Genomic DNA, 14203 nt, shown 5'->3' with positions numbered 1-14203 from the left:
GCTTCAAAATATTTTTCAAAGATAACAGTTCCATATAATGATTTTAAAACCGCAGCTTGACTTATCTTTACTTTTCAATGTTTTTGGTTTAAATAAGTAATTTACATTGTTTCCAGAGATCTGCTAACTTATACCCAGAAACAGTTAGTTATATTTTTTAAATTGTTTGAAATTCTTGTTAATCAATATACATTTAATCTTTTAATCGTACCTTTAGTCGCATACCTTCATTTAGTTAGTACTAAACAGCCGGCCTTGCAGCAAAACCAGCAATGCGTCAGAGGCCTTTAAGTTCAGTTGTAGCTCGGCTGTTTGGGTTTTGGATTTTGACAGTTCGTGGCGCGGGCGCAACATGTTCGATCGAACGGCTTGGAGCCGACTTGGCCAACTGGGGAGCTACTAGGCCACAGCGAAGACTTGCAAAAGCTCAAATGCGCAACGCCCGCCGTTGAGGTTGCACGCGAATTTAAATTGCCGCCGCGAATCAGTAAAAACTTAAAACATAAAACGCGAGAGAGTTTTTTGCCCAAGTGATCGCAGTGAAAACCGATTTTGGCACAGTGAAATTCAGTGAAAATTTGCTAATTCCATAGCATTGGCCAGCTGTGCACCTGGATTAACGCACATACCGCTGGAAATTGAAACCCAAGTCGAAAATACAACCAAAACCGAAACCACAAACAAATTCCAAATCGAATAGTTTCACTTTTTATTGGATTAGCCGCAGCAGCATCCCAATTAAACAGGTTTGTTGGCCAATCGAGGGTGTGGATCTGAACGGGGCTAATTGAAATTGAATCCGAGCTTTAAGTGCTCATACCCTCGTAAAGGTGTCAAAGGTGGGCAGTCAAATAGTAAAAAAAGGGGGTCTCAACCCAACGTGTCACCTGTTAAATGAGCCTACATACGCTAATTGAAAGCTCAAGGTGAACTATTGGCATTTACGATCGATCGTGCGATGGCTTCTCGATTCTCCGTAAACTGGAATAACCAAGTAAACAACGCATTCTGTTCAAATATTTGGCTCATTACGAAATTATGTCAGAGTACTGGGCTTTTGAGCCCCCTCAAAAGTTCGACATGCGCAATTTAAAACGGCTCTAAAAACCAAAGAGCCACAGAAGAAACGACATTAACTGCGCCAGTCCAAGCCGAACCGTTAGGCATAAGCCCAAAAAAAAAAAACCATTTCGCAAGTGTGGTCTAACTGAAGTTAACTGTAGCTGCAACTAAAAAAGTTGGCAATAAGCCACCACCAGCCAAGGGAAAAGAGCCAAAAATACCTGTATGACTCGCAGTTTGACTTTAAAGTGGAACATTTTCGCCAGCTGCGTTCCCAGGGGAAATGGAGATGGCTCAAAGGGTTCAGCACTGGGTCGATCCAATTAAAGATAAGGGTACTAGCTCTACAGGTGGTGTCCTCTGCAAATCTCTGACTTGACTGCTTGATTATGCGAGACTGCGTTAAAAAGTTGGCCATAAAAGGGGAAAGGTCAAGGAAAAGGCCAAATATGCAGATGGCTGAGTTTAAGATGTCAAGGCTTAGAGGGTATTTTCTTTAAATGATAAATCAGACTAGCCAACTCAAAAAACCTTAATGGAAAATGGAAAAGAAATGCCAGGGAAATGTGTTAAATGTTGAGAGTACTCGCACTCACATATGTAATAGGATTACCGTCTGAAGTGCGATAGACGCAAAGCCTCCATGAAATCCCTTCAGTTATGCACTTCCCCGGCTCCAATCCTCCGCTGACTGACATGTGGCCTCATTTCACCAATCATTTAACTTTACACTCTAGTAACTTTGCACTGTACTCAGGCAGGGTCAAGACTACCCGCGCAGGTCGTCCAACCGAAGTACCCACAAGCCATTAGCCACACTTGACTCTCCTCAATGACAAGCGGATAGAGCCGAGTGCCAAACGCTGAGGTTTTTCGAGCTTTTTGCCTGCGAGGTGAAATCTTTGGCAGGCGCGCCCAAGTTTGGCCCAAGTTCAAGACACCAGGCTTTCATTTTGGCTCGGTTGCAGTGAAAATGCGGCTGGCCTGGTTTTTGCAAAACACATGCAACAAGCCAAAAAAGCACACAAACGTACCGTTTTTATTTTTTTTTTTGGGCATTTTTCATTTCGGTTTTTCCGCCGCCAGTTCCGTGTTGAAATTTTCATTGTGGATCGACCAGGTGTGTTGGCATGTTTTCATGTTTGGCCAATTGCAAATGCGGCCACCGGCCATTGAGAAAATGATTCACACAGTTTTCACCCAAACCAAAGTAAAAAATCAAAAGACTTAGGACACAAACTTTTTTTTTTTTTTTGCTGCTCGTTGGTCATTTCGTATCTCTAACCACTGCGGGATGAATGCATTATATAATTGGCCGGGCATAATGAGGGAAAATCCTCGGTGTCATTAAAGTGGCCAGGGAGTTGGCCGCATCTGAGCCATTTTCAATGGACCGGAAAACGCACGCTCGCACACACGGGGCGCAAAAGTGAATTTTGAGGAGAGGCTAAAAAAATAAATAAAAATAAATGATGTATAAAGTTGACTGGCTGTTGCTGTGTGTTTCGTTGGCTGTTTTTTGTTGGCAAAGTGAAAGCGCAGCGACGTCAACGGCAAAGTCTGCGCAGATTAATCACCCGGCCGTAAAGCGAAGACAGTTGGGCTCCAGAAAAAAAGAAGCCAGTCTTTGGATGGGTTCGTGACCCCTTCAGATTATACCCATATCAAACCCCCCCCTCCTCTCTGTTACGCAATCGAATCGCTCCGAATTCTTTGCCGCGCCCCGAAAAGCAGATGCAAATGTATGCCTAGCTGATAGTGAAAGTGTCTAGCTAAAAAATTTGAGTCTCACGGCTCGTGACGTCAAACCAGCGAGCTTGGCAACCATATACTACTCACTACGCACACTAACGATCTCTCTGTCTTTCTTTTATCTCTGTCGATTTTTACAGCAACAGCGGCTGAAAACAGGAAATTTTTTGGCAACTCTTGGATGCCCGAAAATGGCGCACTATGATCAACGTTGGCTGAAACTCTTCTCCGGCTGCCTTTTCCTCCTTTTGCTGGCTCTGCAGGTTTCGGAGGCCAAGCGATCAAATGGTGAGTGCACAGAAAGAAAATGTGAAGTATTATTATTGATTATAATTCGTATATTACCTAACAAACCATAAAGCTTGTTAAACATAAATTCTTTCCTTTTTTTTACCGTGTAATGCCAAAACGACGGGGTTGCAAGTCAATGACTTCTTCAGCCAGAACTTTATCATTTTGCTTTGCTCTGTTTTTGTTTTTGGCCAAAAAGCAGTCATTGAACCCGCAACGTGCCAATGTGGATCATTTGGTGGCTCATCAAGTGCCAGGCTGCAGATGCATTTTCAACGTGACGTGTGTGGAAATTCGTAATTCGTGTAGAACTCGCTGTGTCTGGGTGGTGTGAAAAATGGCACGCCATCATTAAAAAGCGCTTAGCAGAAAAATGCGCCGGCCACCGTTAAGTCGCCGCCAACGAAAAATGAAAAAAAAACAGAACTGCGGCAAAAGGGAAACAAAGCCAGTCAGTCGGCTTCTAGATGCAGCAACCACTGTGTCAGTCGGTCAAAAGAGGTCCCAGACCCAGACCCAGTGCCAACTCTGGCTCACAATAGGCCAACAATTCTCGGGGTACTTACCCGTTTGCCGCTTTGATTTCGTTTTCGTTACGCTTCTGTCTTATACTCGTTTTTTCAGCCATTATTTTTGTTTTGCCGAGCGGAAACCAAACGAAAGACTTAAGCGACAAACTCGATTTGGCCTGGGTGGCGAGAATACGAGTGGCCGCGGTTTTTCAGCTTGATTATCTTCATCATTGGCCAGCTTTAATTGCCTGCTGCCGGACGGCTTTGCTTTGTTGTTATTCACTTACCACAGAAACTGAAAGCCATTTTCATTTCTTTTTTGATTTTGCTGCTGTCTCCTGACCAAACGGCAAATACAAATTGATGGTCAACGCGCGCTGGAGGCGCTGCCAAAAAAACTTTCATTCAATTTCTAGCGAAAACTCCAGAAAAATAAAAGCAACGACCACCGCACAGAAAGTCAGTGAAAAGTAAATAAAATAAAAAATAAATATTTCGGATGAGCCGAGGCGGATGTGCGGCGAAAAAAAGAAATCCACGGTGATAAGTTCAGCGATTACTCAGCGGTTCCACAGCCGAAACTTGTTTATGAAATGCATGCTTGTATACCGAAAAAATTACCTTAATTGAGGGTTTTTCGGATCATATTTCATAAGGAAAACGAAACTTATATGACAAAAGCGACACTGCACCACAGTTTCTTCTACACGAAAGTGTTCAGTACCCTTATTGCCGCTGACAGTTGCATAATGATGCATTAAATATATATCGAAAGTGCTTAGGAAGTGACCAGCAACAACGACTGCAACGATTGCAATTGACGCAACTGAAGCTCAGCTGTCGCAACCCCGAAGTCAGCGTTGCGTGCTGGACAGCCAATTGGGATGGTGGCTGCGTCGGGGGAGGCATGTGGAAATGGGGGCGGTATGATCACTCACTCACTCACTCACTTTAATTGCATAACCCGGTCGAGACAATGGCCGGGCTCTTCCCAAAGCAGAATGCTCATAGCATCCGAGCGCGTCCAAAAACCGAAAACCATTTGAAGCGAATTGCTTATACGCCTCGTGGACAAGCTGTGCGCATACAAAACGCTCGATTCAAATCTGACCATGGAGCAGCCAAAAAAATAACAAAAAACAGCTGCAAATGGCTGGCACTGTAAAAACAATTCCAGCAATGCCGCCTTTGGGCACTCCATTTTGTATATTTAATTTAAATTTCGCAGTTTTCATAGACGCCGCGATTTTGTTCACCGCACGCGTCACGTCCTCAAAAAAAATTAAAAGTGAAATTGTCGTGGCTGCGATTCGTCGGTTGAATAACACGAAAGTGTGTCAAACTCTTTTTCCTATATCTAAAATTTAAATGGAGCAAACAACTATTAATTTAGAGTTAGAAATGTACATTGATTAGGTGTTAAAATATAAAATCTAGTTGAATAGCCAATAAAATAAGATTTATCTACTGTAACTAATTGAAACTGTTGGCATATATGAATAACTATTTTAAATGAATTAATTTATTTTTATAGCCAATCTTACGGCCTGCCAGCACTTAAGGCGCTCGGAGTCGCGAAGAGCGAAATCGCTGGAAGGATCATCTGTACGCGTACCGCGATGCCAAAAGAACGGCGACTTTGATGCCATCCAGTGCCAGGATGAAAAAGCCGGACGGGATTGCTGGTGTGTGGATGACTACGGCGTGGAGCTGCCCGGCAGTCGAAACGAGACGCGATCGGGCGTGGTATGCGCCGAGCCGAGGCATTGTGCCGCCTCCGCGTGCCGCATGTTCTGCCCCTCGGGCTTCGCCAGGGATCCGGATACGGGTTGTTCCGTTTGCCGCTGCCGGGATCCGTGCGATGGACTGGAGTGTCCACGTGGCCAGTCCTGCCAGCTGCAGGAGGTGCAGTGCAAATCGGAGCCATGTCCACCAGTGCCCACGTGCAAGAAGGCCAGGTCGCTGGCCAATCTCTGTCCCGCCGGCTTACCGCTCGCCATCGACGACACCGTGAGACCTTTCCTCTGTGGCCAGGAGCCGGGAAAGCCGCAGTGCCCACCACTTTACCAGTGCCTGGTGGAGTCCGGTAACGACTACGGAGTGTGCTGCCCCAGTGCGCTGACCTTCCAGAAGCCCGGCATCTGTCCAGCTCCCGATCACTCGCAGTACACTGAGCGAACGGGCTACATGTGCGGTTCACCCTGCTCCCACGACTTGGAGTGTCGGAACTTGGAGAAGTGCTGCTTCACCAAGGGATGCCAGTTCAATTGCCAGCAGCCGGGAAATGTTACGGGTTGTCACCAGGCCAAGGCCCTGGCCGACATCCTATCGATCAATGAGCGCGAAGGACGCGGCTATGTGCCCGAGTGCAACGGTCCTGGTGGTCAGTTCTCTCCGCGGCAGTGCTCCAGGAACGGACTCGTCTGCTGGTGTGTAGATCCCCGTACCGGACACAAGATCAAGGAAACTATGGGAGCGGCCAACAATGTGAACTGCGATGGATGGGAGAACATGATCAGCAGGTCCTATGCCAGGAGTTTCCAGATGGAGCAGTGCGATACCAACATCTGCGCCGCCGTCTGCGAGTACGGATTTAAGGTGATTAGGACTTAGTTACCCCACCTGGTCTTTCCCCTAACCTAGTCCTTATATCTCCATAGAATGACCACAATGGCTGTCCCACTTGCGAGTGCTCCGAGCCCTGCGATGGCTTCAAGTGCTCCATTGGCTCCCACTGCGAGGTGGCCACCGATCCCTTGTGTGAATCCGGTTCTTCCCTGTGCGCCTCCTGGCCCGTCTGCAAGCCTGACCTGGTGTACTCCAATCCCTGCGATGTGGGAACCCCACTTTCAGACCCAGCAACCGGTGAGGTGATGTATTGCTTCGAGGATCGTCAAGGACGCAGCTTCCAGCCCACAGCCTTCTTTGAACCCGAACCGGAAGCACTGTCAAAGCAAGGTCGCTCAATGAGCAACAGGATTATGTGTCCGGAGCAGTATAAGTGCACCAAACTACATCGGGAAACGGAGAACGTGTGCTGTCCAGTGCCGGAGAAACCAAATCCAGCTGAGGAAGCAACGGGAACGCATCAGCAAACCAGTAAGCTTACCTCAAAACTCCTGATATAGTACTCCAATCTAACCGATATCTGTTTATAGTGTGCGAATATCTGAGGGACTTTTCCGAGCGCATGGAGGGCACCGAGGAGGGCATGCAACTGGCGGTTCCCTCGCCACGTTGCACCACCGATGGCGACTACGAGGGTCGCCAGTGTCAGTTGAAGAAGGTACGCGTCACCCGTGCCGAACAACGAAAAATTCTCGAGGAGAATACCATTCGGCGCATGAGGATGCTGCTCGCCAGTGCTGCTCCAAGTGTCTCCAAGCGGTCTCGTCGGGATCTGGAACGCCTGAAGCTGTACCGCGTGGATGACAGTGCTCTAAAGGTCCAAGTGGCTGCTCCTGTCATGGGTCGGAGTGCCAAGGTGATCGACATGGGTGCAGACCGTCAGCAAGGATTGGGACAGCTCTTCGAGACGGAATTCAAGAAGGTGGCCTCGGCATCCAAGAGGCAGCCGGAAAACGAGAATGAGCTGGTGGAAATGGAGGTGGAGCAGTGCTGGTGTGTGGATAGCTTTGGCACAGAGATTCCCCGATCTCGGGGCTTTAATGTTACCGAGGATACCTGCCGAAGTTTGAGGGAGGACTTGGACTGCCTGGATCTCACCTGTCGAATGGGTTGCGAGTATGGCTTCTCCTTGGATCCGGATACCCGTTGCCCGGCCTGCCAGTGCCGTGATCCTTGTGAGGGTGTGACCTGCGGCTCTGGAAAGGAATGCCGCGTGGTGGACGTGAGCTGCGAGGGTGAGTACTGTCCTCCAGTGCCCGCCTGCTTGCCCAGGAAGCCAGGACAGTGTCCTTACCTGGTTCCTCCGGGTCCTGATAACCTGGATGCCAATACGTGTGCCTACGAGTGCCGTACCGATGCCCATTGCGAAGGAGCCCGACGCTGTTGCTCCAATGGATGTGGCACGCAATGTGTGGATCCTCAATTGAAAACAGCCTGTCAGCACTTGCAGGCCATTCAGCTGCACCAGAGTTCCGAGCTGGGCATCCCCGCCCGGCAAATGGCGGTGGCCCAATGTGACCCAAATAATGGCAAATGGAATCAGGTCCAGTGCTCACCCGATGGTCACTGCTGGTGTGTGGATGATCAGGGTAAAATCCTGCCTGGCACTAGGGTCAAATCTCCAGCAACACCCAAATGCCAGGAGAACTCCAGCTTCGCCTGCCCAAAGACGAACTGCAGCCTGGAGTGCGAGAGTGGCTACCAGATGGACTCCAATGGATGTCCGACCTGCGAGTGCAGAAACTACTGCAACGAAGTAAGCTGCTCCCCCCACGAGGAATGCCAACTGATCTCTGTGGAATGTGTAGACAGCCCGTGCCCCAAGATGCCCATATGTGTGCCCCGAAGAGCCTCCATTTGTCCCGAGGGTAATCCTCTCCAGCAAGGCGACCTGGACATGAGCTGTGGACCCCACAATGAGCACGAAGTCTGCCCCACAACCCACTCCTGTCAGCTGAATCCGGTCAATAACCGCGGTGTTTGCTGCTCCAAAACCCGAGATGTTTGCTTCGAGTCCATGGATAATGGTTGTCTAGCCACTGGCAAATCGGAGCGGAATAGCACGCGCTATAGGTTCAGTCCCAAGGCTAACAAGTGCCTACCCGTGGTCACCGACTCCGAGGCACCCGCCTGCCAGACCAAGAACCTCTTCCACAACGAACTGGCCTGCAACTCCGTGTGTCCAGGTGAGATTGTAGCCTCCGCTTTTAGTTATGGAACTCCTTGCTAATCCATATACTCTTCTCGTCCACAGTGCTCACTCAATGCGAACGTCTGAAGCTCAAGAACAACCTGGCTGCCCAGCGAACAGGACACTCTTCAGTTTGGTTCCAGCCCCGATGTGATCCCGTCACCGGCCACTGGAGCCCCGTGCAATGCTTGGGCAAGCAGCCCCAACCCATGGACAGGCACACGGAGATCGTCAGTCGCGCCTTTGCATCTGAACCTGTTGCATCCGCTGGCGAGGAAGCGCCCGGCGTTTGCTGGTGTGCGGACAAGAAGGGTGCTCCTCTAAAGGGAACCCTCACCCGGGAGAGCGAACCCATCTGCAATAGTCGACAGGCTCGTAACCGCAAGGCATTCGATTCTGGCGATCCGCTGATGGAGCAACTGATAGCCCAGCTCACCCAACTGAATGATGTCGCTAGCGAGGATTTGGACTTCGATGAAGTGGAGGCTAGGGTACTGCCTGCCACCGCCAGTGCAGCGGAGTCCAGTGTTACGGAGACAGTGCTAGAGCTGGCGAACTCCCTGCTGGACTCTCAGCTATCCGTAGAGCAGGCCACCCTGAAACCCATGGAGCTGAAGACCACACGTTGTCGAGCTCTGGCGAATACGGCACCATTCCCGGTCAGTTGCGATGAGGCGGGAGCCTTCCGCCCGCTGCAGTGCAACGGCAGGAGTTGCTGGTGCGTGGATGCGGCCGGAAACCAACTACAGTCCACCCACGTCTTTGGAGCCGGCGATCGTCGCTGCAGCCATGTTCCGATCGAGTCGGTGGCCATCGAACTCCACCTGACCAACAGCAGTGGCCAGAGTGTAAGGAATGCCTACGACACCATCCGACGGGAACTGCAGCAGCTACTCGGCGGCGAGTCCGTGGAAAACCTGCGCGTCCAAGAGAACTTCGATGGATCCGCTATCGTCCGTTTTGAGCTGCACAACGAGGCCAAGGTGGACTTGGCCTTTGCCATCGAGGCGGCCATTTCCGCCGGCGACTTCCGCCTGGCGGGCGGTCACTTCCGGCCGGACTTGACCCGCTCCCACTTTGTGCACCGCAGTGCTCATGTTCCAGTGGCTCAGGCGGCCACCGCCCAGGATGAGTCCATTCAGCTGGTGCTGTTCATTATGGCCACCAGTTCCGCCTTTCTGGTCAGCATATTTGTGGTCTACGTCATGCTGAAGCGGAACCGGAACCTCAAGTCGGCGAATCCCTACTTGAAGGGCGAAGGAGGCGACAAGCCTGTGGACTACTCCGCACCCATCTTCGTGCTGGCCGCCGACATGGACAGCAAGAAGGGGTTCGCGGCGTAGGCCTTCCGTTGTTGAGTTATCTAAATCAATTTGTAAATAAAACAGAGCAAATTTAAGATCTACTTTTAGGGGGGAGAGGAGATCGGAGGCCTCGATTCTGCCCCAACCAAGCCAAAAGGGGAGTGCGACTAGAGGGAACCCACTTTCGAATACCTATCGCATATGTTCTAGCAACCTAAGACGATTAATTTATGAATAAAGCTTTAAAGTCGAATAAATATTCTTTTTTTTTGTCACATAAGGATAAGATCTCTTAGTATCTGAATCTAAAACCCTTATCTTGGAATAAAAAGCACGAACGTGTCAGCAAACATTTTTTGATTTTAATATTTAATAATACACGACATAATTGTCCGCCTGTATGGTATCTTTCCTTCGCAGATCCCGTAGATCTCGTGCTACATAAAAGTATAACATTAATAAATTTTGGCTTCATTTCGTACAACTCGAACTCAGTTTTGTGTTTTTGTTTTGTGTACATATATCTTGTATATATTGTGTAGAACAATACCCGAAGAGGCAAATCGTTAGACATTGGTATAACTATATATATTGTTCATATGTTTCTTGTACGTTTCATGTGTACGTATGGTTGGTTGTGTATATCGTATGCTAAGTGCTGACACAAGCGCCGGTCATCAAATGGAATTCCGAGCTGCTGTTCTTTGTGTCTTGTTAATATGCTAAAAAAAATTGTAAGTGGCTTAAAATATGTTCAGAGTTCAGATCGATCGATAGATATATAGAAAAATGCAATACTCATGGTTACAATTGGTAATATCTGTAGTTAGATTTTGATTTGGAAAATGCATTGCTTACAAGTAGAGTGGGTTCGATGGACTTAAAACTTAGTATTTAGCTGAATGCGGCTACGATTATGTAAGATCGTTGATCGTAGAGAAGACTTGGTTCCGTCTATTGAGCAAATTGGATTAGTACATTAGTATTATCGGCTTAAACTACTTGCACATGCAATTAAAACGTTAATATCGTAAGACTCGAGTGCATATCGTTCTATATCATGGCCAGCTCAAAGTCGAGTGTGTAATGAGTCATGACTGGATGAGTGTGTGCATCCGCTGGAGGTTCCTCCCTTTCTTCATGTATACGAGGCCCTAAACGCCCCTAATATTTGGTTACGTGGTTAGTTGCTATTCATAAATTATGATAATGTTTTCGTGTACGTGTGTATATATATATATATAAATCTTGTAAAAGAACAAAACGTTTAGCAGCCAATTTCCGAAAATAAACGACTGAATAAATGGCCGCAAGATGGGCTTACAACGAAATGAGTCAGGAGCTGCGGCCAAGGATGGATTTATAGGATTGTTTGGTTAGACTTCAGCTTTTTGGACTACAGCTCTCTACTTTCCAGCTCCGCCAGCTGAACCGTTGTTGTTGCTACGGCTATTGTTGTTGTTGTTGGCATTTCGGAACGGAATCGAGGCGCGCTGATCCTCCATGCGACCGCTCTGGACCTTCATGATCAGTGAGAAGAAGTCCTCATCGGGCACGGTAGCTCCGCGTCCGGTCTGCCCGCGCGGTGCTCCTGCAACAGCTGCCTCTGGGACGGATCGCGGTGGTGCCTCCGCCTCTGCGTCCATGGTGACATTGGGGCGCGGTAGCTCGGACCGCTGCTCCTCCAGACGCGAGCCCTGGCAGCGCATAAGCATGTCCAGGAAGTCATCATCGGGCTGCTGCGTAGTGGTGGCGCTCCTGGCGAGCGGCCCATGTCCAATGGCTGACGGATTCGCCGACGACGGCGACTTGAGGCCAGGCAGGTTGGTGGGATCCACGAACAACGAATTCTGCTGCACAAGCGGCTTACGCGTGGCACCAGTGGCCACCACCGGAGCTCCGGCGGGATTCACCTTGATCGAACAGCGCTGGTCATCCATGCGCTTCGACTGCGACCGCGAAAGCATGTCGAAAAAGTCGTCATCCTTGGCTTTCCTGGTCGCCTGTGCGCGCAACTTCTCCTCCTGCATGCGCTTCCCATCGGGAGTGATCTTGATCAGGTCCAACTGCTCCATGCTCTGGCGACGAACGCGCACCTGACGGGAAGCAATTAAATTAATAAATTTAGCTATGTATCTTTCAGGGGTTTCAATTTCTCAGCATGTGCTCGAATCGAAAGTTTAACGATGTGTTTTGGTACGAAGTGTAAATATTTACCCTAACATAAAGGGGCAAACACTGCACGCTGCAGGTGTCCATATCGAAAAATAGAAAAAACTGACTGCCAGTATTGTTTAAAATTATCTCAGGAATCATTCATATTGCTTTATGTTATGCTTAATGACTTTAGCTAGTAAATATATATATAGCTCGTTTTTCTTACCATTCTTCCTTGTGAGTTCTCCGATCCGTCCGACTGATTTCCGCTGGCCGAGTGATCGGAGGCGGTGGATCGAGCCTCCTCCTCGGTGGGCGATGGCTCTGAGTCGGGCATTCCCAGCAGTTTTCGCAGATCAGAGATGTTCACCCTGGCTGTGCTTTCACCCACCGGGTCGTGCAGCTCCTTGGCCAGTTGGAGATGCTGTTCCGCATACTTCAGGGCCCGCTCATGACCACCGATGGCAGAGTGGGCATTGCCCAGTGACCAGCAGGCCCTGGCCTCACCAATTCGATCGCCCAACTCCTGGGCAATGGCCAAGTGTCGATTGTGATACTCGATGGCAGTGTTGAACTCGTGCAACAACGTGTAGGTGTTGCCCAAGCTGTAGCAACTCTGGGCCTCCACTTCGCGTTCACCCAGCTCCACGGCCAAGGCCAAAGTGCGTTTGTAGTGCTCGGCGGCGTCCTCGAATTGTCCCAGGAATATGTGAGAGTTGCCCAGATTACTATTGGCCCTTCGCTCCGCCGCGCGATCACCAAACTCCCTGGCAATGCGCAGTCGCTCCTGATGGTGCTCAATGGCCGCTTGGAAGTCGCCTAGTAGGTAGTAGGTGTTTCCCAGATTACCACAAGCTCGACCTTGGGCACCACGATCACCAAGGTCCCGCATGAGCTTCAGGTTCTCCTGGTAGAACTCCACGGCCCGGGTGAGCGCCTCCTTGACATCGTCGCCAAACTTTCCAGGGTTTCTCTGACCCAAGTGCTTGCCCTTGGCGTGGTACACATTTCCCAGGTTGTAAAGGGCGCGTCCCTCAGACAGACGATCTCCCAGCTGCCTGGCCAGCGTTAGGTGCCTCTCGCAACAGATGGCCGCCTCGTCGAAGCGACCCATAACCTTGAGGGTGTTGCCCAGATTGCCGGAGGACTTGGCCTCGCCCAGTCGGTCGTTCATGCTCTTGGCCAGCGTAAGATCGTGTTTGTGGTACTGCATCGCCTTGTTGTAGTCGCCCAGGTAAAAGTAGGCGTTGCCCAGCTGGGAGTAGATGGCGGACAGAGTGCGAAGATCCTCGGTTCCGGCCTGAATGGCCGCCTGGAAGAAGGCCACGCCCGCCCGGCAGTCGCCCGCCTTGCAGAGGCGTTCGCCCTCGAGGGCCAGTTCCAGGCACATACTGGATCCTCCATCGGATCCGGAGCCCTGCTGGGAGTTCCCGTCGTGGGAATTAGTTCCTCCTCCGCCCGATCCCAGTCCCAAACTGGACACATTTTCCGCGGACGCGGAGAGCGAAGACATTCTGCTGCGAAGTCTCGCCTTTTTGTCGCGATGCTCCTTTTTGAGGGGCAGGTGCTCCGAAATCTGGGAGTTGTCCACTTTGCGGCGATGTTTTGGGGTCGATCTTCGGGGTTTTTAGCTAGCCTCTGGCTGGTTTTCAACTGCTGGTGGGTAAACTAAACTGCGGCAGGTGAAATTTCAGCAATTAAGCGATCTTTTGTACCGTTTTTTTGACCAATTAGTGCGTTTCTGATTCACGACCAATGTGACCGAATGGGGTCGATGAAAAATACCAAGCAGATTAGAAAGAAATACCAACTTTATATGGTATTCCGTTAGATTTGAAAATAATATCTGTTATGTTTTTTGTAAGTCTCTTGATCAATTTTAAATTACCTATTATTTTTACACTAAGACAAAGATATTATGAAAATTGTAGAAATTGTATGCCCTTACCTCATGACCATATCTTACCAATCAGCAATATTTAGTAGCCAAGCTCTTATAAAAAATGTTGCTTTGTTTCCAATGTTTGCATTTCTCAATTGGTAAACTTATTTATAAAATTACATTGCATTGTGGTAAACATATTGCATGTCGCTTGATTTTAAAATAATTCTGGTTTAACTTTCCTTAAAGTCAGTTTAAATTCATTCAGATATCTGCACATCACAGACTTTATCGGAATGGTTGCCCTAATTAGAGAAAGGTTAGGCATATACTTCAAGACCATAGCTTGTAAAGCATCAATAATTATGAGCCAAGCTAAAATACAAATTTATCATAGTCTTTTCTCAATTTGTTTGCGCATTAA

The 14203-nt window shown here is 49.0% G+C and overlaps 2 protein-coding genes across 2 annotated transcripts; one reads left to right on the top strand and one right to left on the bottom strand.

Annotated features, from left to right (window-relative positions):
* Window positions 1–432: 432 nt before the first annotated feature.
* LOC6618688 lies at window positions 433–9997 on the top strand. Its single transcript, XM_032720753.1, has 6 exons — window positions 433–746; window positions 2955–3102; window positions 5152–6215; window positions 6278–6716; window positions 6776–8431; window positions 8500–9997. Exons 2-6 carry the CDS (start codon window positions 3006–3008, stop codon window positions 9777–9779), a joined length of 4536 nt encoding a protein of 1511 aa, XP_032576644.1. The 5' UTR covers window positions 433–746; window positions 2955–3005; the 3' UTR covers window positions 9780–9997.
* An 85-nt stretch (window positions 9998–10082) lies between these two features.
* On the bottom strand, window positions 10083–13658 carry LOC6618684 (G-protein-signaling modulator 2). The gene is made up of 2 exons (XM_002042910.2): window positions 12124–13658; window positions 10083–11836 (listed from the first exon to the last, which is right to left on the bottom strand). Exons 1-2 carry the CDS (start codon window positions 13408–13410, stop codon window positions 11147–11149), a joined length of 1977 nt encoding a protein of 658 aa, XP_002042946.1. The 5' UTR covers window positions 13411–13658; the 3' UTR covers window positions 10083–11146.
* Between the last annotated feature and the right edge of the window lie 545 nt (window positions 13659–14203).

The sequence above is a fragment of the Drosophila sechellia genome, chromosome 3R, assembly GCF_004382195.2.
Source record: "Drosophila sechellia strain sech25 chromosome 3R, ASM438219v1, whole genome shotgun sequence".
NCBI classification, from domain to species: Eukaryota; Metazoa; Arthropoda; class Insecta; order Diptera; family Drosophilidae; genus Drosophila; species Drosophila sechellia.
Note: the sequence above shows the minus strand (reverse complement) of the source record. Positions and strands in the feature narration are given on the sequence as shown.

What these genes read in the sequence shown, in the direction of transcription:
- LOC6618688 (XM_032720753.1), top strand. Translation starts at nt 3,006, where the DNA reads ATGGCGCACTATGATCAACGTTGGCTGAAACTCTTCTCCGGCTGCCTT. An exon ending in GGAGGCCAAGCGATCAAATG is followed by an intron (nt 3,103 to 5,151) that starts GTGAGTGCACAG and finishes TTATTTTTATAG; the next exon opens with CCAATCTTACGGCCTGCCAG. An exon ending in GGGAACGCATCAGCAAACCA is followed by an intron (nt 6,717 to 6,775) that starts GTAAGCTTACCT and finishes ATCTGTTTATAG; the next exon opens with TGTGCGAATATCTGAGGGAC.
- LOC6618684 (XM_002042910.2), bottom strand. Translation starts at nt 13,410, where the DNA reads ATGTCTTCGCTCTCCGCGTCCGCGGAAAATGTGTCCAGTTTGGGACTG. An exon ending in AGAACTCACAAGGAAGAATG is followed by an intron (nt 11,837 to 12,123) that starts GTAAGAAAAACG and finishes GCTTCCCGTCAG; the next exon opens with GTGCGCGTTCGTCGCCAGAG.